Here is a 23522-nt window from a genome sequence, read left to right on the forward strand (position 1 = left end):
TAGGAGTTATTAAAAATACAATAATATAAATATTCCAATAAAATGAGTTCATAGCCATGGACGGAAGGAAGTTTTTATGAAATATTTAACCCGTATTTTTAATATTCGTGGTTTTTCCACAATAGAGCGAGAAATTTTGTCGTGGGACGCCCTGTATATAGAAAATATGCAGCGAGTCCGCACCCGTGCCTTATTGTGATCCGTTAGTAACCTTGGCATCGAAATCTCATATTGCATGGTCAGTGATGCCTGACTTTACCATTTCCGCTTGCTAGCTATGCCTTTAACGTTCTTAAAGATCTTTTGTTTTACCGGAATTTATCGACTGTGTCCGAATAACAGGACATATTAGTCAAAATATACAGATATAGATCCTCCGAAAAATCGACCGGTTGTCAAGCACCTATAAGGGAAACTAACCAAAATTATACAAATTCCAACAGGCCTTTGAAAACTTCGGCTCGAATTAAATGGGATTTATATTTAAAAAAAAATAGAATTAAATTCAATTTTCTAGCCCATCCTTTTCCGTTTCGCCATTTAGTCATTTTTAATAATTATATTGCTTAAGCAATCGCATATGCGTCCCAACTAATGTTGTTTTCGAGTTTTATAAAACATTTTTTTATTAATTACTTTAAACCTTTTAAATGAGCTTTTTTTTTGTTCCTTTAGTTTTCGAGATAAAAAATTGAAAACCGTTGCCATGTGCCTGGACCTTCCGAAAAATTCGTTTTTTTAATAATTACTCAAAAACCTTTCGGCTGATTTTGATATAACTTGGCATAATTGTTTATCCTCATCAGGGCTCTATTTTGTGAAAATAAAATTATTCATGTCAGAAAGGGTAATCTAATTGATATTTATACTTATAAATCATGGTACGCCACCAATGTGTTTACTATTATTTTTTAAACTGATGTAACATATTAAAGTGCACAAACAACAACAAAATTTGGTGATACTGTTTATTGATTTCAAATTCAAATGAGGCTACATGCTTACTTTATATCCAAATTACAGAAGAATTATGATCTAGTTCTTAAACTACAATACACAACAGTTCAATCCAAAGGCCCCGGAATAATGAAATCAATCTACAAACAATAAGTGAAATAAATACATTTCAGCAGATCAGAATTGTCGTATGGTAAAATTCAAGTGTCTAAAGCTACATTCGGCTAAATTTGCCAAAGAAAACTTTAAATTTGCAACTTTTAATCAAAATGGATAAATGCGTCGCTATATGGACGCTAATTAAAAAAAAAACATTTATGCAGCTTTTACGTTGTTCGAAATGCTAGTGGAACAAATCAATTCTGAACTACTGGACCCGATTTCGTTTTCGGTCGCCCTGTAACTAAAACGAAATGCGGTAAACACTGCCTTTCTTTTTTTCTTTTTTTGAAATATACAGTGCAAGCAATAACCAGAATTATATGTCATACATGAAATCATTTCATATACTTCACATATGTTAATGACATCACATAAATATGAGATTAATAATAATTCTAAGTTATCCAAGTATATGAATAATGCAACATTTTTCTTTTTTTTCTGTTTTTTTTTAATTTTTTTCTTTGACATGGCCACATGGAACTCCCAGTAGTTGACGTCTTCTGTACCAATGAAAAAGGATACTGCAAACACGAGGATACTTTTAAAGGCTTTGAAGAATAAGTAAAGAAATTTCTCAGTCACATAAAATAGCCACATTCATTGGTATAGTCTACAAAGAGTTCAAAGTTTATCAAACTTATATATATCATTTTTCTTCGAAGAACTTGTTTCATTCCGTTCAAAAATGAATAATTAAAAATTTCTCAAAACGCAATCTCTACACTCCAACGCACATGGTTACTTACTACTAATGAAACCATTTAACACTAGTACTTAGTAAATAAGCGCGGTAATGAACATTTCTACTTCTTCATTTGGGTATTACTGTCCTTAAGGTCTTCTCGCTCTGGTCCATTAAATGTGAGTTCCAAATTTTCGAATTTTTGAATAGCTGAATGTCCGTTTGGGATTCAACCACAAACTACAACTACTAAACGCGTCAGAGTTCTTCAGGGGGGTTTTAATGTTGGTGATTTAACTATTCACCTAATATATTTATGTTTTTGATTACTATTAAACTATGCTGTTCTTGAAATCAAAAAAATAATAACTACATCACATAAATATGAGAGTAATAAAAGTTCAAAGTTATCCATGAATTGACATGGCCACATGGAACTCCCAGTAGTTGACGTCTGTACCAATGAAAAAGGATACCGCAAAAATACGTGGAGTTTTTCAACTCTCCGAAAGGTAAGTAAAGAAATTTTTCATCGTTATGTAAAATAGCCACATTCATTGGTATAGTCTACAAAGAGTTCAAAGTTTATCAAACTTATGCAAATTATGTTTCTTCGAAGAGTTTGTTTCATTCCGTTCAAAAATAAATAATTAAAAATTTCTCAAGACGCAACCTCAGTAGTCCAAAGCACATGGTTAGTCACTACTAATACTATAACCGAGGTCAAATGGTAATAAATCAAACAGGTATTCTAAGGAAACCAATAAACACATGTACTTTCTTTTGTACGAAAAAAAACAAGCGAACTAATGTAGTTTTCTACTTCTCTATTTGGGCATTGCCGTCCTTGGGGGCAATGTCGAGGCCCAACTCGGAAAGAACCTTTAAAGCTTCTAAAGCCGCTTTCTCGTGAGATGCTTCCGTCGTGGGGCCTTCACCATGACAAACTTGAGTCGGATTTGTTCCTAGACTTACCAGAGTCAAATACATTTCATGATTTGCCTTTGGGAAATCTGAAAACTGGACCTGAAATTCAAAGTCATATTTTTAAATTTTACAGTCACTGTCGCGAATAATCTACACCCAAATACCTGAATGTTCATCAACTGGGCCAAATACAACAACTGATCTTTGGATCTGACCCCTGGCGGAGGATTTTTCATCGTCGCTGGTTGCATCTGAACAGGTGGTTTTTGTTCAATATTCTCAGTTTTCGGTTTACTGAATCCCGCGTTTTGCTCAGTAACCAACAGAACCCCCGGTACAAGCTGACGTCCGCCGCTGCCGCCAATCGATTGGGCGGGAGGCTGTTCAACCTTCTCCTCCACAAAAGTGACCTTACGATTTTTGTCATTGCTGCCAATTAACGCATCAACCTCCTTATCGCTTTTGTTTTGTGTCTGAGATTTGGATCCTGCGGTACTGTAACCGAGTTCAGTTAACAGCGCATCTGCGGCGTTGCGTTTCGCCACCTGCGAATAGAAAACAAGGGAATTATTACATCTAAAAGATAATATTTAAACACCAATTACCTTTTTATTAGGCCCGACTCCCGTACAGGAGTGACCGTTAACCGAAGCCTCGATAACGAACTCTCGTCTGCGAGGCGCCCCGCGTTCCTCCAACACCGTGTAAACTGGTTCTCTTTCTTTATTAGCCTGTTGAATTTGGATGAGACGAGAAATGGGATTAATTTCTTCAGGCGTTTCCGAATTTTTATCCATATTCACTTTAATGAGGTTCCGTGTTTTTTTCTTGTTAGTAACCCTTTTGCGTTTCATTTGCGATATGTTCGCCACATTGGGAAGAGGTGGCAACTTGGATAATTCCTCCAGCATCTTTTCGGCAGCCCTTTTTTTCGAAATCTTTTTCCCATTACCTTCCCCTTCTGCCAGAAAGTCACCGACCCTACACTGCGTCACGAAAACCTTCATGTGCGGCGGACCCTGCGGAAAATATTCTTACACCGGTACTGCTTTCGCAACCAGCCTACGAACCTTTTCGCTCAAAACTTCAAATGTAACATTCAGATTTCTCTTTAGAGATATCTCGTAAACCAACGAAATGGGAGACTTTAATTCCGAATTCACATCATTGGTTAACGAATTCGACATGGTTTGTTGGTCATTATTTATTTGCCCGTTTTCAGAACTTGTCGGATTATCAGTACCATCCACTACACCGAGTTGTTTTATATGCTCTATAGCTTTGGCTGCAGCATCATGCCGTGCTGCTTGCACGGTGTATCCATGACCTACGAATAAAAAAATAAAATTATATACAAATAAAAACTAAATAGTGCTCTGAGGAATATTGTAAGGTTTAATTGGAAAAGAGTTACACATAACACGGTGCAATTTTCTGCGAAAAGCACGTAGAAAAAGCGCAGCGCCTGCAGAAAACTCCATACTGTATCGGATCCATAACGATCCATAACGAAATTTTGAGATTTGTTATTTAACTCTCAGGACTCCACGACCTTTTCGCACTATTTAGTAAATAAAATATAGGTGTGGACGAAATTCCAATGATGCCAACCGTTTTGGACACCGATAGATGGACACCGGTAAAACCATGTTTCCCCAATGTTGTCATTAAATAAAAACAGTTGTAAGGAAAATAGGTATTTAATGAAAAAGCGCGTCAGCAATGCGAAATTAATTTAGAAAAAATAAATATATATTACGCAGCTGTAAAAAAATCCACAGCGTTGGTCAAAGGTCAATAACCAAACCAAAGACTGACTGTGTGACACCTCCCCTTTTTCCCGGAACCAGTCATCATCCACTCCAAATATATTTTGCCAAGGAAGTATTACAGTGCACATGAACCCAGAATAAATAACCTCCCCGAAGGTTGAATTTATTTCTTAATAAACGAGAAGGTAAATAATTCTAACTGCCGCAAGTATATGAAAACAATTAATACCTCACGAAAAGTAATGTACAGGGTGTCCCATTTATTATGGGATGATATCTTTCTATTAAAAATATCCAAAAATTGGAGACAAAAGTTGTTTGGATTCAGTTATTCTTTTGAAATATTATATTGGTGTACAACTAACAACTTTCGGATTTTAAATAGAACACCCTCTATATTAAATAATTTTTCATTTTTTCATATATAATATCCTTTACTTTCCTGACATATTTGGAATTTTATGTTAAAAGTGACGTTCGCAAGTCTAAATAATATCTCTCGATTTCTCAGTTTTTTTTTTAAATAAATTATTTCTTTATAGTAAGGGATGTACGTTAGTGATCTGTGTTATAAATTTAAAAATAAACAAATAAAAAAGTAATATTAATAACTTAAATGAATTTTTCGAATGGAAATTTTTTTTTATAATTTTACCATATTTTACATTTGAAAAAAGGGTGAGTTTATGTACGGTTGAATATTTAAAAAAGTTGTATATTTCGAAATATTAGCAAAATAAAACGGTTTTCATTATAAAAATCCTGTGACGATGAAACATGGCGAAAAAAGGAAAGCGTGTACTACCGAAACGTCACTATTTTGGCTTACTGTAGGTTTGGAAATCAATGTAGTTATTTTAAAAATAAATAATGGAGAAAATACTAAATATAAAAATAAAAATTTTTAAAAATGTATATTTTTATAATAGTCCCAACATTTTTAATTATTTTTTTAAAACAATGTTTATTGTAGATTTCTGACCATCTGGATATTTTTCAGCAAGTGACTTAATGTTTTTGATAAATTTTGTTTCATTTTTAGACATTAAACAAATTTAAAAACTTTTTTGTTTATAATTAATTACCACGAATTATTTATAAGATTTATAATAGTGTTTTTGATAAAATTTGATCCACTTTTAGCTGTTAAACAAATTCAAAAGCTTTTTTGTTAATAAATTAATTTCGTGGTTATTTTCTTGGCCAATTAATAGTGCTATTGCATTTTTACAATGGAAAAATGTTTCATTGCTAATATTTTGAAATCTACAACTTTTTGAAATAAAGCATGTTCCACACCATTTCCAATCAGAGAAATCTAGAAATATATTTAGACCTGCAAACATAATTTTTGACATAAAATTTAACTTAGTTATAGGTTATTATAAAATATATCTAGAAAGTACACAGGATTTCAAAAATGCCTTAATATATAGAGTATTGTGTTTTAAATATTAGAGTTGTTACTTTTTATAAACAACAACAGTGGCCTGTAAAAGTTCTTTGAAAAAAATTTAAAAATATAACTGAGTCAAAACAACTTTTCTTCTTACAGTTTTTTGAAATTCTTTCTAGATTTTGAGATAAGACAGATGATCCCAAACAAACGCACAGGAGGAATTCTTCCGACAGGAGCTCACCTGGAGGTTATAGCATTCCTGCTTGCAGTGCTTAAGACGAGAATATTTAAATTAAAAAAAAAAATACATATTTTGTTAAATGAAGATTTACCAGAACTAACTACAACATCAAAAGAAAAGATAATTTACCGTAATCAGTACCTGGATACTCTCGTTCCCCCACTCTTAACCTTACAGTATATGGGTCACCCGGATTATGATGGGGTGCCCCAGGTCTGAATTGGCCATAATACCTATTGTCATATGTGTAATGACCTCTGATATTACGCCGGGCGTCATATCCATATCTGGGTTGAGCCTGGGGATAGTTGAGATTGTGTCTTGGATAATAACTCGGCTGGTTCATATAGCCCTGATGGGGTGGTGCCCCTCCACCTTCAACAACGTACACTGTACGTTCTCCCCTTTTCATTGCCAAAGCATTAAGTTCGACTGTTGGAGTGACAACACCTGGATTCGAGGGTCTATTGCCAGGCCTGTTAATAATTGTTTTCTGTGGTGGATGCTTAAATTCGGTCTTGGTTAATGCTTTAGCGGCTGCGGAATGTTGGGCCTTCTTAATGCTAGGACCCTCGGCTTCATATTCCTCTTTACCCAATTTCAAGGTAACTGTGAATATTTTTTTGTGTGCGGGCCCTTGTTCTCCCGTTAGCCGATATTGATGTTGAATTTTATTGTACCTTGCTAATTCATTTACCAAGCACATGGGTGTTTTTTCTTTTATGTTTGCCAAAGTCATGTTGGGCGCTGTAGAAGTACTAGTGTTTGGACAATTTTGGTTCAATTGTTGTTGATCTTGGTTATTTATGAGCTGTTGTGACTGTGGTTGCTGTGAATGTTGGTCTGGCTCTGCAATAATTGTTTATGGTACAGTCTTGGCGCATTATTAAACACAAATTGTACCTGGCTGTTGATTATGCGGGACAGGTTGTGTAGGTGGTGCTTCGTAATGATAAACTTGGGGCTGCTGGAGGTTTGGTTTAGCTTGTGGTTGTGGGATTGACGTTGTGGTTATAAGAGCAGGGCCAGGCCCAGGTGACATTGAGACAAGTACCCCTGTTATAAATCATATAAATTAGGGCCCATCTTCACCATAATGCAAGAGATTTTGCTACTTTTTTCAAAAAACTTCTAAGAAAGTTGAATTAGAAATTACAGACTACAGATTTTCTGTGAATTTTTCAAAACACATCTAAGTTAAAGATGCTTCTCTTTGTTATTAACATAATATTTGAATATAATAAATTTACACACCAGTTGCAGGCATGCTCATAATCATAGGAGTTCGTTGATTCGGAGGCGGCCCCATTTGCTGCATTCCCATTCTAAAATCAACATCAAACTTAGTATGTATATGATTGGTCACTTTTTCATATTTAGTGGTTAAGATAATTTGAAATGTGTGGGAAACACTATTGATTTAGGAAAGCATTTACCTTGGATTTCTCTGCATGCTGTTTTGATTTATGTGATGCTCTTGAAGCATGATAATAGAAACGAAATAATAAAAAATTCTAACTGAAATCTCGACAAGTTTGGGAGTGCACCTATTCAACCGGCGTTAGCGTTTTATCAAATTACAGTAGAGTTCCAGTACGTATTAATAATCGTTGACAACAAATCTTGATTTCTTAACCAAACACCACTACTAAATGTACGTTCATTGGCAAACAATAAAGAAAAAATCAGCAACTAACATGCGGCCATGTTAGAAATATCGCGACGATGGATTTTATAAATGAAGTCAACGCATAGCGACCGCTACTGTCGGTATTTTCTTGTGAGTCGTTTAGCAGAGGGGAGCACTTTCCAATCGCAGCAGCACTTGCATTAAGCCTGCGCGAAAATTCGTATTCTCCGTTAGCAAAGCAAGGTCTACAAAAGAGGTAAAGTAGAATATGTCACGCCAAAGGGTAAATATCAACGGAACCGATCACCAGCAAAATGGGAATTCTGATTTGAACTAATTTAAAGAAAATTCAAAACGGACACGACAATTGTAGATTCAGCGGATTAAAGACAGAATACTGCTATGAAATTATCCTATTGTACGACGTAAATATTACAGCCGCCATGTTATGACGTCATTGAAATCGTATTTAAATTTCTGTGATCCACTCTGTATTTGAGAAAAATTTACTAGATTTTTTTTAAACCTTTATCAAGATTTTAATAGGTCGTATCTTTTTTGAACTGTCCTACAGCATTCATCGAAATGTTAAAAGTGAATCATTTTATGGCGTTACAACCCACCAACGTAGTTCAGTTGGCTGCACTTTATTTATATTTATTTCAATAAATTGTTTAAAACAAAACTGATACAAAAAAAAAATAACTAACTTTTAAAGATAAATTGGCGATTTTTTTTGGATAAGCGAATTATTTTGAAAAATAAACTATCTCGATTACAGAGTGGCAAAAATAGCAAATGTTAGGGTATGTGATATGGTTAAGTTGGTAAGTATATTTAGTTATTTCCACCATTATGTTGGCTTGGTATTAAAATGCAAGTTTTTGTATAGTTGCTCCCGAAATAATAACAAAACCAAGGTTTTATCGGAAAAGAAGCATCGTTAAACAGTTTCAAGTGCAACACGTTGACAGGGCTAAAAAGTTTACCGCGCAAAATTTTAGCATCGCAATAAAAGTGTTGAATTTGAAATTTAACCAAACAACTAAAAAGCCGGGATTTTCAATACCAAGTCAGTTATTTTTAATATTTTACTGTTTATCGTGTACAGAACAACAGTTACCTTATACAACTGGAATGATGATGTGAAAATCATTTTAAATTTAGCAAGCTATATTCCTCCGTAAAACAAGCTGATATGGATCTAAAGAACAATATAAAGTGGAGGAGATAATGAGGGCCCCATAGGTTTGTTTGAAATTTCGATAGAATGGATGTCGATAGTACCGACACTCCAACAGAAAATGCGGATGTACTTCCAACCCAAAATGCTTTAACAGATTCAAGTGAGCGAATGGTAATAGACTCTGTCAAAAATAATAGTGAAAAGCTTGAGACAGTAGAAGATGGTGTCCCTTCAAATGCGGTTTGTTTAAATGCTGTAAATTCCACCAGTGCGGGCAGTTTGGAGAATGAAAATGAAATTAGGCATGAGGAAACACGCACTTCAGATGTCGATCAAAGTCTTAGGGTAAATCAGGAGCCAGTACCAAATGTTATTGCAGAAACTCACTTAGAAAGTAATTTAAATGTTATAGAAAACCAGAATAATGAAAATCTTGAGAGAGATAGTGAACTTATAGGAGGTAGTGATGAGGCCAATATACCTATTATTAATGAGGCAAATATATGTCATGGTGAAGATAGAAATTGCGAAGACAAAAGTCGTAATGATTTGGAAGAAATAAGTCATAAGACATCTGAAAAAAGTCAACTGGATGAATTAGAAACAGATGTTATAGAATCAGAGGCATCAGGATCACCCAATCACAACAACAAATCAGACACAGAATATACTGTTAGTGAAAATGTTAAGAGTCCTGAAAATGTTAAAACTGGGAGCACAGATGTGGAAACTCAGAGCACAATGCTATCACAAGAACTTGATGAGACCAGTAGTCCAGGTAAAACCCAAGAACCTATTGATATTCAATCATCGTCGGAAAAAGGTAAATACCCTATATTTTGTACTGAATTATTTTAATTAGCTTTTTTTCTAGATAATGAAGAAAATGATTCATCTTTCCTGATAGAAGAACAGTCTGATCCAATAGAGCTTCCAAATGTGGATTACAATATTGAATCACAACCGAGACGCTCTGCGAAGGAAACTTGTGAGAATCTGAAAAAACCATCTAGTGATTCAGATAAAGAAATTGATGGTCGGCAACCTCCTGGAGAACCTCCTCCAATTGAGGATGTTGTTCTCAGTAAGGATGGAACTTCAGAGACCATGGAGATTGGTTATTCAAGAATTGAAAAAGAGGGGACCTCGGCCTTGGGAGAAGTGGATACTGGAAGTTATGCAGCTTCAGATATATCTGAAACTGTCTTATCAACATATGAGAAGAGCCAAGAACACTCAAAAGACTCCGATAGTGATGAGGATAAAGCCGATTCAAATAAATCTCGTAGTGAAACAGAGAGCCCTACAAAATGTACAGATATCAATGAAAAAAGTATTGAGTTTGCACATGTGAATTTTGATTCTGCTGACCATGAAAAAGACACTGAATCTGACAAGGATACAATCGGTAATAAGGAAACTGATTTAGATCCGATTGGTTCGGATTCTGTAGACCCGGCTGATGAACAAGAGGGCGCAAATGAAGAACTAACCATTATTCCTGATACTGAAAGGGAATTCACACAAGTATTGTTTATCGGTTTTGTTGGTGTAATATTATTTTGCACATGGTTTTTAGGCAGAGAAAGATGCCGCTTGTTCAATTCCACCTTTAAAGGATATTTCAGATACTACAAGTGAATCATCAATACAAGAACCAGATTCTAGCTATGAATTAAAGGTTTACAAATATGACAAAGAAGAATTTCAGAATTGCAATGAATGCAAAATGGTAACACTTGCAAATTTACTTATTTTTTTATACAAATCAATTTTTCTTTTTTTTTTTAGAAAAGAAAAGTCAAGTACCATTATAAAAGTGACGATGAAGTTTTATATATTTGTGATAATTCTTGTTTAAGTGTTTTTAAAGAATGTTCTTCAAAAAAAATTGATGTAATTACTGACGAAGGTGGCATAAGAGTTAAAAATTTTATCGACTCATCCGCAAAGGAACCTCCGTCTTTATCGTTTATCAGAAAGTGTGCTACATGTAAAAAAGTTACAGATGACATAGAAAAAAATCTCACCTGGGAAATAATGGATTTTTGTAATGAGTTTTGCTTATCCAAATATCAAAAGATGATTGGGTCGAATTGCGCTAGCTGTTCCGGAACAGTCAAAGCGACATCGCTTGGTAAATATTGCGTACGTTTTGGGAATGACATTAGACAGTTTTGCACCAGCACATGCCTTGAACAATACAAAAAAGGACTTAAAGTTTGTTCCTACTGCCAACAAGACATGTCCAGTGGCCCAGATGGTTTTTTAGCGCCCGTAGGTGAGAAAGGACAGTTCAAAGATTTTTGTTCGAAAACGTGTATGGAAAAGTATGATATAATGACCAACGATCGCCCACCAAAAGTCGACCCAGGAACTATTTGTTCCGTTTGCAAAACAGAAAAGGTTATTACTATAGAATTTGAACAAGACGATGTTAAAAATTATTTCTGCGGGGAACCATGCTTTGTGGCATTTAATTTTGTCAATAAAATATCCCCAGGAAAATGTGCCATGTGTCGACGTTACTTTCACAAATCGATACTGGAACAGCACACAATGTACTATGATAATGTGCAATATAGTTTTTGTTCTAACAGTTGCGAAAACATTTACATAATTGCACATCGGAAGATAGTACCATGCAGCTGGTGTAAAGTGAAAAAATATAATTTTGACATGATTAAAAAATATTCCAGCAATTCCTCTGTTATTAATATGTGCAGCATAAACTGCTTGAGTTTATACAAAGTCTCATTGAGTGCTGTCAGTACGAAACCGATTACATGTAATTTTTGTCAAAAAAATGCCCATCCGGCTTACCACTTAACAATGTCCGACGCTACTGTACGCAATTTTTGTTCATACAGTTGCGTTATGAGCTTCCAAAATCAATTTATGAAGCAACCTGTTTCCATGAACAATGTCACCGATGCGGAGGTGCCGGTGCCAGCGGGCGCTCCACAGAAAAACAAGAAATCTCCCACAGAAAATGGTAAGTGTTTGCGTTCTGTTCTATATTCCATCTTAGATTGATATTTATAAGAATTATTTCTACAGCAGCTAGTGGTGATGAACCTCCACTACCAGTAATATCGAGTGTACAGAGCCTTGCTAGTGCTAATGGCACTGGTAATAATTTACCTCCGGGATTAACCCCTATTGGTTCTACTAGGATTACTCGTTCCAAAGCTACTCCGTTAGTTCAACAGAGCGTTCAAACGTCACCAACAGCGCCAGTTCCTGTACAGAATCTGTCCGAAATCCCAATTCAGGTTCAAGTGAAACAGCATTTTATTGTGCGGCCGCCTCCTTGTCCAGAACAAAGAAACGTGGGGACAATGGTTTCCATTAAGAAAACCGCAAGGGCAGTACAATCAAACCCTGTCATGGTTGATGCAGGGATACAAACGGATAGAGAAGAAATATCCAAAATAGTTATTCCAATTCCAGTCCCCATATATGTTCCAGCTCCTTGCCATATGTACTCCACACCTGTACCTATACCAGTGCCATTCCCGCTACCTATCCCTATACCCATATTTATTCCCACCACAAGAAATTCAGCTGCGGGAATCATGAAAGAAATTAAGGTACCTGAACATAAAACCGTCAATAACAAAAAACACGTTCATCGCATTTTTTACAGAAAATCCAAGTTAAAATCCCGACGGACCCCTACGAGGCTGAATTGCTGATGATGGCCGAAATGGTGGCCGAAGAAAAGAAGGAAGACAATACAGACTCTGAAAGTGACTTAGAAGATAACACAGCCGATGGAGCTGACTACAGTCCTGAACCGGTCGATGCTAGCAATACGTTTGGCGATGACATGCTTCAAATGGCACTAAAAATGGCTACGGAGCTCGACGAACCCGCTGTCGATTTAGAAGGGGCATTGACGGCAAATACCATAACTGCTCCGCAAGGCGCGCACCAAGATGGTACCGAAGAAAACGTCGACGACCCACAACCGATGCATCATCATTTAATGGAAAGGTCTCCTCTGCGCGGCAGAAAAAGGGGGATCAGAGGAAACCCGAGAGGTCAGTCGAAGCGCGGCAGAAGGATGTCGCATCATCAAGTGGATATTCCGATGATGCAGCAGGTGCAACAACCTCCACCGCCGCCGGAGCCACAAGAGAAGCCCGACGCAAACATGTGCTTAAAGGTATTGTATATAAGTGTTAAACCATAGAATTAATACTCCTAAAAAGCTGGTATATAACACTACACTACTCCTTTCACTCACCAAGGGAAAATCTACTTGTTAGGGGTTAAGGGAGTATTGCGCATGTGTACTATCAAATAAACCTAGCTGTGCATCATAATACCAAGATTCTTTGGATGAAATTTGGAAATATCGCTCAAAAAAGTTGTCAGAACTAAAATAATAAAGGGACTGCTAATCTTCCAAGTTTTATACTCAAATAACTCTCGTATTGCTTTAACATTACCTAAAATGGGGTTTTTCTTTCATCTGGTAACAATCCTGTCTTCCTTCGTTCCTTTCTTTCTTTCTTTGTGAGGACTAAACGGCAAAGGAACAGAGTATGAAGTATTCCAAAGAATTATAGGCAATTACTGCAGTTTACCCCTCGATTAATTTGTGGTTGACTTAACTGTTTTCAAAGTACACGTTCGGCGTCAACGCGTGGAAGCAATGGGTTACTACGAAGAACGCGGAACTAGAGAAGTCCTCGCGACGCATGAAATTGTTCAAAACGGAAATACTCCAACTTACAGCGGACGAATTGAACTATTCGCTTTGTTTATTTGTGAAAGAAGTGAGGAAACCTAATGGACAGGAGTACGCCCCGGACACAATATATTACTTGTGCCTCGGTATTCAACAATACCTTTTCGAAAACGGAAGGATAGACAACATCTTCTGCGATCCGTACTACGAGAAGTTCACCGATTGCTTGGACGAAGTGGCGAAGAAATTTTCAGTTTTATACAACGATTCTCACTACATCGTGACCAGGGTGGAAGAAGAGCATTTGTGGGAGAGTAAACAGCTCGGCGCCCATTCGCCGCACGTGTTGCTCAGCACTTTGATGTTCTTCAATACGAAACATTTCAACTTGACAGTAGGTTCTTTGCGGGACTCGGTGCCAAATGGATTTCTATAAGTGGCGATTTTCAGAGCGTCGACGAGCACATGCAGTTATCATTTTCGCACATCATGAAACATTGGAAAAGAAATCCGAATCAACCGGGAGCGTCCAAAGTGCCCGGATCGCGTAACGTTTTACTTCGATTTTATCCCCCCCAATCGGCAACTCGTAAGCGCGGTCGATTTATTTGCAACGAAACGCACGCTACATTTTCATTAATTTTCAGAAAATAATCAACGTAAAAAGAAGGTCTACGAGCAGCAGGAAAACGAAGAGAACCCGCTTAGGTGTCCCGTTAAGTTGTACGAATTTTACCTTTCCAAATGGTGAGTAACGATCTTCGTAACCATTCTAATATAATCTTTATACTATTATTCCTAGTCCTGAAAGTGTAAAAACAAGGAATGACGTGTTTTACTTGCAACCCGAACGATCTTGCGTCCCAGACAGCCCCGTATGGTATTCGACCATGCCATTGGCTAAAGAAGCGTTAGAAAAAATGCTTCACCGGGTCAAGATGGTCAAAGAAATCAACGTGGCTCTACTTACTAGTTAAAAATGAATTTCTCGTGGTCTTTTTTTTATTATGGTTTCATAAGTGATTACACACCCATTTTGTATAAATGTACTAAAATAGTGGATAGCTGTTTTAAGCGAATTATCAAATTTTTAATTGGTATTGTACGAATAGAGTAACAATTATTATTATGGGATATCGATTAAATGTATTAGAATATTTCATAGAGTATTATTTTTCTCTTTTTTGAAGAATGTAAGCGCTTTGATAAGAAAGTCGTTTTAAATAAATCGATTCGAATCGTCCAACTACGCTTTTTTTCTTTACTTTTCTAATTCGAGATGGGAATTCCCGACTTTGTATTACCTTTGGTACAATCACATTAAAATCACCCTCCTCGCGCACTAACCAAAAAACGTGAGATAGATAACCATAAAAATTCCCCATTGCTCGAAGTTTCAAGGTTTCAATATTTTAAAAATATTGTAACTATACCAGGAAATACCTTACTACCTCACATAAAGTTGCTTTCAGTCCATCAGTAATTTAATTTTACTCGACTAAAAATTAAATATTTGGACGGCGTTTTTCCTTTCCTCAACGCCACTGATTAAACAAAAACAAGTTTATCTATCAAAATATAAAAAAATAAGAAAAAAACGTTTTTTGCAATATTTCAACACATTTTCTATATGAACTTTTTTACTTATTTTTATGTGCCGAATACGGTATTAAAGATTCTCCAGCCTGGTTAATAGCGACAAGTTTGTAAATTAGATATGCATATGTAGGAGTCGGTACATACTGAAATACTAAGGAAAGCGGATAAAATCGAAAATATAACACTTTGTGTCATATAAAATATTTAAAAAAATTATGTATTTTTGAATTTTTTCAACGTAATAAATAGATACATACATACAAGTCTTTCAGAAATTATTTTCACAAACGTAATGATATAAACTTTAGAACGAAATAACAACATTTGATCTAATAAAAAGCAATACAATGGTAACTGGATAAATAAAACCGATACAAAGATATTTACACAATTAAAAGTACACTCAAAGTTTAAACAAAAATTAAATTGACTAGGATACGATTTAAAGTAATAATTCGCTTAAACTAAATGGCCTAAATTTCTGTCTTGGAAATATTTTTTTTAACAAGAAAGAAACGAACGAATATGGCGAAAAATATTCCAAATACTTATGGCGAATTTCTTCGTGAATTAATTCACGAAATTTATTTGGTGAAGAAAAAGTAGTTACTCGATTTTACACATCACAACCTAACAGTTCTGTTAAATTAAGCTCAACAAATATTATAATTTATAAATTCCTTTCCTTTCCGGTATTTTTACTGCTTCTCTCATTTTTGGCATTGTTACATAAAATCGACATCATACGAAAATACAATAGCTTTGTTCCAACCGCAGTTAGAAACCGGTTTGTAGCAATAAACTCCTGTCACTCAACTGATTTTTTGATACGATTAATGTTATTTTGCCTGACAAAAATCGGTTCAGTGACAGCAATTTACAGTTCAAAAACCAATTTCTGACCGCGGTTGGAACAAAGCTAATACCAAATTAATCACAATAATGTTACAACGACAAATTCTGTCCATAAGCTCTCATTTTTATTGATTCATTTTATTGATAAGGATAAACCTTTCGTTAAAAAATCCACGAAGAACTTGGCGTAATGAATTTAAATTAATACGATTTAAATTTGAATTAAAATTGAAAAAAAAAACAATATAATAATAATGCAGTGATCCGACAAAACTAGTTCCCCCCAAAATTGTTATATAAAAACTAATTTCACTTTGTATTTACAACATTAAATATAGCAGTTGCCAGGGGACTTATATTTAATAATAATAACACATCACATAATATGTATGGCAACATAAATAACCTCTCAAAATTCAGAAAAACTTTAGGTTTGTACATTATTGCTTAACAGATATGGTGGATGTTTAAAATTATCTTGCTGGAATACAAATCATATTAGCCTCTGTTTAGCTCCTGCATCATTTTCAATTTCACATATTTTGCGAGGTTATATACACTCTCGTGGAACTTTGAATATATCGTATAAAAAACATGAAGGATTAGTTCCCCACAAGTTCAATTTTTTTATACCTTTTCCGTTTGTTGGAGACCGAATCTTTGAAAAGCACAGGATCCAGCCGGAAGTTAGATCTCAAAAGGGGCATATAACCGAAAACAGCTGCGAACGTGTTAAGACATGTCTGCCTCTGGATAAAATGATCCGGATCGTTCCAAGGAGACCAACTGCCCGCCCCAGATTGTTCCTTATACTGTTTCCTTTGTGTCACTTTGATAGGTGGCCTCCTGGTCACATGACTCACTAAAAAATTCATCAAGATGTCCTCACAATTTTGGCTTTGTTCTACAGTTTTGTGCAACAAAGGGCTCAACCATTCCGTGTAAAGATAGTTGTAGTATCGGTGATAAAAGGCAGCGCCAGTTAAAACTATTGAATAATCATTGGTCCACTTTGACGTGTAACCCCATGTTGACTTTGAGTCATCCCAGTAGTGCGATCTACCGGGATAACCAACGATTCTATCTGGAAATTGTTTCCAAACGACAAAAGCAAAATCAATTTCCTCAGTGGTCAGAACTGTATCCTCGTCCAATGAAAGTACTGTGTCAGTTTCAATCTCCTTGTGGGGATAAAACCTTTGGGAAATACTGGATTTCGCTTCGATTCCGTATCCAGTTTCGATGATATGTAATGGAATATGTATCGGTAAACTTGGCCAACGACTACGGTTAGGACGACGTTTCTCGTTTGACCACACTATTAGAATTTTCGAGACGTATTTGCTTTTACTTAGGCTTGTAACTAATCTATAAAGTGCTGACGTAGTTGATAGGGGTATACCTAAAAAAATGATCAAGTAAACTCATAATTTAACGTCATTCACGCAAAGCGCTCATTAAAAACTTATACTTAGGCATGAATTTCAGTGCTATTTAAAAATATTCCCACTTAGCTGTCGCTCCCGGTTTCCCAATTTTAAACGGAAGAGAATATCCTTTTTTCTGTGTTAATTAAATTAAGACTGGCTAAAATTTTAAAATTTTTGGCAGTAGAATTAACATACCTTAACAAAATGAATCCAAATTTATAAAATATACAGGGTGTTTAAAATATTGAGGGTGACATCGCTTCCGGTTAACCAGGAAGCAATAGCTCAGTGAAAACCTTTTAAAACAAAAAATTCTTCAAATCCTATCCTGACCTAATAAACTTTTAATAGACCTGATAGAATAAGGAATAACTTAAATACCTAATTGGCAATAGACAACCGCAGTAAATCGAAGTGCCTCGGATTGAACGTGAAAAGGAAAGTCTTCCTTTGCGTCGGAAAAAGTCGGCAAAGTGACTAAAGCTCCTGGGAAATTATTCCAAATAGTTCCGTCTCGTTTTTGCTTTCTAGGCAATTTTTCTTTAATTATTTCTAGAGTCGTATATACTATTTTTTCAATGGAAGAAAAATATCTATCCCAAAGCACTTGAGTTTGTTGACGGAGTTGTAATATTTTACTAGGAGATATCGACCTGATGATGTGTGGCACCTAAAGAAAAATTGAAATGTACAGCTTAAGTCCAAGATTTTAAACATGGGGATCTCGAAAACTAGTCACCTAGACGGTTAAATTACCAAAAAAATCTCCATTTAGAGTGTGCGTTGACAACAAGATGTTCTATTTAAGTAATTATCAAAAAATCTACAATTTGACACAATCAAAGACTTCATCAACTCAACTTCAATAATGTACATATATTTCTATTCATTTGCTTCTATTTATTTGCTTCCTAATTCTAAATTTATTGGAAAGAATCGATCTCTGGTTAAAACCAAATGACTACTAAGTTAAAACCTTTAGAATAAGCACTACAATAGTAATAATTAGAAAATATTGTTAAACAAAAATCACAAAAAAATATATATAAACGTAAAAATAAAATATTTCCTCCAAATCGTTCTGGAATTTAGTGGAAAAGTGACTAATCTCTGGATTTTCCTCAAATTAACAAAACTAACCGACAAATTAACAAGAATCTAACGACTACCAACCAACAAACTATTCAAAACCGATACAGCTTACGTTTTTCAAACCTCCTAACATTAACAAATATATATAAGAAATTTTTCCTCGAAATTCGCTAGAGAAACATTTTTCATAATTTAATCATCTCTCTAATTTTTAGGATTCGTAAATCCCCATGCTCTAGTATCATTGACACAGTATATTCAATACACATTACCTGAAGTAACAACCTTTCATCGGCCCATACTACAGCTTTATTCCAATCGATAACTTCGGAAAACGGCAATGTCCAGCCATTTGATAGCAAAACGGGTATGCAACCAGCTTGTAAAGCTTCTAAAAATCTAAAGGAACCTAGTCTTCTCCCACGAGGAACAAGGCAAAATGTGGAATTTTGTAATAGAGTCTCATAGTCATATCTTAAACACATTGAAAATATAATCCATTTTAAACTAGAATCATTTAAATTAAAAATTTGATAGTTAAAAACTCGGAAATGTATGTTACCCAATAAAGTTATAATAATATAAGAGTATAACATTGATGGGGGCAATATCTAAATCAAGAATTAATAAAGATAGATGGAATTAAGAAAGATAGGAACACAGTAATGTAAAAAAAGAGTGTTAATAAAATTAATGGGTGACAAAAATTCCCTTACATACAGTCAAAAAGGCAAAATATAAAAAAATATGAGGCAATTTTTCTAATAAAGCACAGCGTGAGAAACGAAGATTTACGAAAATTTAAAGAAAGAAAGAATTTTTAAGAAGCGGAATTTGCTAAGATGATGGGTTTGTACTAAAAGTTAACGAAAACAATATAGGAGTACTGTGAAAACAAAATTATTTCAATGTAGAGGATTAAAAGGAACAATGGGATTCACATTTTAAAATGCAAAGAAAAAGAGATTTTGCCACTATTGTTGCAAGACAACATGATTAGCAAAAACTGGGCCGAGGATCTCAAAAAAAAAGCATAAATTAAGTTAGGGTAATGGTTAGGTCTTGCCCTGTGGTCCTAATAGGGGATACGTCTACTTCAGAGACGCGGGCCTTGGTTATCTCTCATCCCCTATCCCGAGAGGTATTGATGTTCCAACCCTTATCCCTATCAACTATAACATTTATCCTATCCAACTTCACCTATGATATCCCAATGCTAGGCAAGGCAAATTAAAATTATTATTAAAAATGAATGAAATTACCCAAGAGACGCACAAAAATAAAGATATTTTGCTTAACAAACACAGTCAATATATATTTTTTCAGTACTCAATTTAAAACCACAACCATAATAATTTTCATTTACTTTTTGCCATTTGCTTGGTTCCTACCGTAATTAAAAAGTTCCCTGGTGTTAAATTGATTCATGAATGATGGGATATACCTATTTATCACAGGCCAACAAATTACGTTGTTAAAAATGAGGGTTGACCAAAAAAATACAGGGTATAATACCGCATAAAATTAAACAAATGAAAATATTTAACAGCAGGTTTCAACCAAATCGGTTAATAACGTTGCAATAAAGATAGCAAAATAACACCTTTATATGCTGAATTTAAAACCCCTAAAGCAAAAAATGCAGTTATTAAACCTCCTAAACCATTAAACAAAAACGCCGCTAATACAAATTTAATAGCTTTTAGACAAAAATCTAGGCACCATATTAAAGGGGATTGGGAATGGATTTTATTTATTTGAACATAGACAAAAATGTTATCAATCAACAACATTTTACCTGTCATATTCTTTGTTATCTTGGTCACAACGTTCATCTTTCATGTCTTTCCAACTTTTTCCATGTCTACAAGTTGTTACCATTACCATGTCTTTTCTGTTATGTAAGTGATACAGGGAGTTTCTGGTATCTGAACCTATACCATGCACATATCTCTTTCCTTTAAATGCTAGTAAATATGTCTTTTCTAGAGGATAATTGTTAGCTGAAACTGACCCAGGATCTCCACCTAAAACCCATTTTCAAAAATATACTTCAAATTATAAAATTTATATCCAATGAAAAGGTGTAACTGCATTGTAAAACTTTCACATATTTTAAATTTAATAGAGACTTTAAATTGGAAGTTTAAAAAATTAAGTTAATTTGTATGGAATAGAATATAATGGGGGCTATACACATGCAGGCAAGTCCGCGCGCAAGTGTGTCCAGATAAGTCCACGAGCAAGTGCGAAACGAATGGCGGCCACACACTATTCAGGTAAATCTCGAGGTTCACCAGTTGGTGGGGCCTGCTGTTGTGTAAAAAATGAGGGTGGCCTTCGCACTTGCTCTAAAAATCAGACACAATCTGACTCGCTGCGAGCCGCGCTTGGAATTGAACGCGCCGTGAGTTTTCGCACTTACTCGCGTGTCTCAACCTGTACAGGCAAGTCTTAACACTTGCCTGCATGTGTATAGGCCGCTTAACAGTCTGCCAACTGCCAGTTAAATATATATAAAATTTTAATATGATATGGTTAAAAAGTCAAGCGATTTATTTTTGCCAAATCTTTTCTACAGGATGTTCCAAAAAACATAGCCTAAAGGACGACTAGAGATTCGTTAGCCAAAAATAAGAAAAAAACTTAGTGAAGTGCTATGTCGTCCAGGGAGGTATCTTAACGAATAGTATTGTCGAAAGAGATATATTCCACTGACTTTTTTACTATTTTTGTTATTTACTTTTAGAGCGAAAAACTAAAATCATGAAAATGAACAAATGTTTTTATGGACATTTATTTCTTTGAACCCTTTGAAACATAAACTTAATTTCCGATCTACATTTTCGATGTTGTAGATAAGGAATCTCCAGCCCACCCTTGGAGAATGTTTTATTGAAACACTCTGTGTATGGATTTAGAATAACAAACACTTACATTAGGGTCTCTTAGGTTATCTTAAAGATTAAGGCTCAAAGTCGCCAGAAAACTACAAAATGCTTTACTTACCCTTTTCTCTATGGATTTTATGAAATAATGGAATGCTTATATCAAAGCCAGGCCTAACTTGGTTCTCAGACATGCTGGCTTTAGCGAGTATTGCTTTGCCATAGTCAAAATCCAAATCATTTTCCGTATAATTTGGCCAAGTGCCAGAATACAGATTAAAAATTACATGATTAACGCCGTTGTTCCAATGTGGCAAACGTTGCAGCCTGCTTTGCATGTTTCGAACATAATCATTACTCAAACGGTCCCTATCCAAAGTATCTATGCTAAGGATGAATAAACAAGCTTCTTTTGGATTGGAGCTGTAGTAACGTGACTCTAATAAAACATTGAGAAGCTTTAAATAGGACGGACTAGGTACACTGCTATCCTCTTGAGGATACACATATACTTTGAAGTCTTTTTCACATCTGGTAAAATCAAAACATGTTTCCATGCGGCAATAACTTTTTGGAACATCTTCAACATGTTTTCGATTCCTACCAATTGTATAACCAGTCTCTAAAATATTTAAATTGACAAAATCTGGTAGCTGCTTCTTTACATCTATGTTGGAATCGAAATTGTGCCGTAAATGATAGCCACCAAAATACCATAGGGTTAAGAACGCCACAACGAATACTAAAAGATAGCGACGTTTCGCTTGCATTTCTTTTTTCATATATATCTCCAGTAGTGCAGAAATACCATCTTTAGTTGCCTAAACTATATAAAAAATACATCCAAACATTGGTATTGGTTAACCTGAAGGAAATCTTATCAAAATCATCTCCTACTCTTCCTAAATTTAGCGATTTAGTAGATTACATCGTCTGTTATGCTAGGAGTATATCAAAATGATTTTTTTATGTATTGTCTCGTTTGTAAAACATAAATACATACGCCCCCGTCAACTTAACATGACAGTTTACAAAATGCTATAAGTTTGACTTCTTCTTCGTTCGGAGAGTTGAGGTTATGTTAGGCCCATTTCCTATCCATGGGAAAACATCAAAGAAGGCTATAATTATTTAAACTAAACTTATCACTATACAAACGCAAGCAACTCTGAAATGCTATTAAGTAATTACGTTAATTTAAGAAAATGCTGTATTCTTTTTATAAATTGTTGCCCATTTAATTACGAACTATGTAATTCAGTTTGGCTTAGTTGTTTAGTGTTTCTAGAAAATTACTGCGGTTACCCTTTTAACACTCTTAATTATTAAATCTTGACTATAAAAATTAATATTATTATATGGTCATTGCATATTATTAAGCTGAAACAAGTATGTCGATGACCTGAGGATTTTAAGTCAAGGTTAAAGGACAATAATCCCAATCGAAATTTGGATTTGTTTTTAGGCGCGTTATTTTGAATCCTTAACTGTGACGACATCAAAAATCCGCCTATGAGTGCAACCAACTTGAAATGTTCAGGACAGTAATACCACATTGTGCCAAAAATCAAATTGTTACTATGCACTAATTATTGCATAATGCTTATTGTCTTAAAAGCTGAAGTATGAGCCAACACATCATCACATTAAGGAAGCGATATATCTAGCTGCGTGGCGTTCCTAATATCAAATATTTTGATCTCACACACTAATTGTGAGAGTGATAACGACGGCTAAACTATTCACGCGTTTTAGTGAATACTATTTCTGTTATTTAGTCGCTTTTTCAGTATCGAATAACTCGTATAAACGAACATATAACCCTATAGCGATCGACATTTATATTCCTTTTTGTGATGACTTATCGATTATTTACAATCTGTCATTTCACCACCTTGTTGTAGAGGTCATGTTGATTAGCCACATTAGCCATCACTAAATGTTCCAATTACGATCCTGTTGCTGTATTTCGCGTTGCTGCCGAAAATAACCGAGGGATA

The 23522-nt window shown here is 35.0% G+C and overlaps 3 protein-coding genes across 5 annotated transcripts; 1 reads left to right on the forward strand and 2 right to left on the reverse strand.

The window, feature by feature from the left end:
- Positions 1-954: 954 nt before the first annotated feature.
- LOC132708513 (double-stranded RNA-binding protein Staufen homolog 2-like) lies at positions 955-7944 on the reverse strand. Of its 2 annotated transcripts, none has more exons than XM_060680844.1 (8): positions 7580-7944; positions 7398-7468; positions 7047-7199; positions 6285-6992; positions 3802-4058; positions 3337-3750; positions 2896-3276; positions 955-2830 (listed from the first exon to the last, which is right to left on the reverse strand). In XM_060680844.1, the coding sequence occupies exons 1-8, from the start codon at positions 7627-7629 to the stop codon at positions 2624-2626; spliced, it is 2241 nt and encodes a 746-aa protein (XP_060536827.1). In that variant the 5' UTR covers positions 7630-7944; the 3' UTR covers positions 955-2623. The 2 variants fall into 2 exon arrangements, with proteins under 2 accessions (XP_060536827.1, XP_060536826.1); XM_060680843.1 differs by having other exon boundaries at positions 6273-6992; positions 7580-7943.
- Positions 7945-8447: 503 nt separating this feature from the next.
- Positions 8448-14816, forward strand: LOC132708512 (zinc finger MYM-type protein 2). Of its 2 annotated transcripts, none has more exons than XM_060680842.1 (10): positions 8448-9782; positions 9834-10486; positions 10539-10691; positions 10751-11954; positions 12023-12552; positions 12609-13130; positions 13594-14052; positions 14109-14247; positions 14306-14405; positions 14461-14816. In XM_060680842.1, exons 1-10 carry the CDS (start codon positions 9044-9046, stop codon positions 14633-14635), a joined length of 4674 nt encoding a protein of 1557 aa, XP_060536825.1. In that variant the 5' UTR covers positions 8448-9043; the 3' UTR covers positions 14636-14816. The 2 variants fall into 2 exon arrangements, with proteins under 2 accessions (XP_060536825.1, XP_060536824.1); XM_060680841.1 differs by having other exon boundaries at positions 8449-9782; positions 12020-12552.
- Positions 14817-15523: 707 nt separating this feature from the next.
- Positions 15524-22572, reverse strand: LOC132708621 (exostosin-1). Its single transcript, XM_060681057.1, has 5 exons — positions 21644-22572; positions 20433-20661; positions 18907-19108; positions 17924-18212; positions 15524-17514 (listed from the first exon to the last, which is right to left on the reverse strand). Exons 1-5 carry the CDS (start codon positions 22302-22304, stop codon positions 16715-16717), a joined length of 2181 nt encoding a protein of 726 aa, XP_060537040.1. The 5' UTR covers positions 22305-22572; the 3' UTR covers positions 15524-16714.
- Between the last annotated feature and the right edge of the window lie 950 nt (positions 22573-23522).

Source organism: Cylas formicarius, unplaced genomic scaffold, assembly GCF_029955315.1.
Source record: "Cylas formicarius isolate icCylForm1 unplaced genomic scaffold, icCylForm1.1 PGA_scaffold_12__32_contigs__length_19106922, whole genome shotgun sequence".
Taxonomy (NCBI): Eukaryota; Metazoa; Arthropoda; class Insecta; order Coleoptera; family Brentidae; genus Cylas; species Cylas formicarius.

Bases quoted from the DNA above. Each gene is read 5' to 3' on its own strand.
- LOC132708513 (XM_060680843.1), bottom strand. From the start codon at position 7,629: ATGCTTCAAGAGCATCACATAAATCAAAACAGCATGCAGAGAAATCCA. The intron at 4,059-6,272 runs GTAAATTATCTT...TTTTATTCGTAG, and splicing joins GTATCCAGGTACTGATTACG to GTCATGGATACACCGTGCAA. The intron at 2,831-2,895 runs GTATTTGGGTGT...TTTGAATTTCAG, and splicing joins CCCAGTTGATGAACATTCAG to GTCCAGTTTTCAGATTTCCC.
- LOC132708512 (XM_060680841.1), top strand. From the start codon at position 9,044: ATGGATGTCGATAGTACCGACACTCCAACAGAAAATGCGGATGTACTT. The intron at 14,053-14,108 runs GTAGGTTCTTTG...GGCGATTTTCAG, and splicing joins CGAAACATTTCAACTTGACA to AGCGTCGACGAGCACATGCA. The intron at 14,406-14,460 runs GTGAGTAACGAT...TATTATTCCTAG, and splicing joins GAATTTTACCTTTCCAAATG to TCCTGAAAGTGTAAAAACAA.
- LOC132708621 (XM_060681057.1), bottom strand. From the start codon at position 22,304: ATGAAAAAAGAAATGCAAGCGAAACGTCGCTATCTTTTAGTATTCGTT. The intron at 19,109-20,432 runs GTAAAATGTTGT...AATGTGTTTAAG, and splicing joins GATAACAAAGAATATGACAG to ATATGACTATGAGACTCTAT. The intron at 18,213-18,906 runs GTAATGTGTATT...ATTTTTCTTTAG, and splicing joins ATGAAAGGTTGTTACTTCAG to GTGCCACACATCATCAGGTC.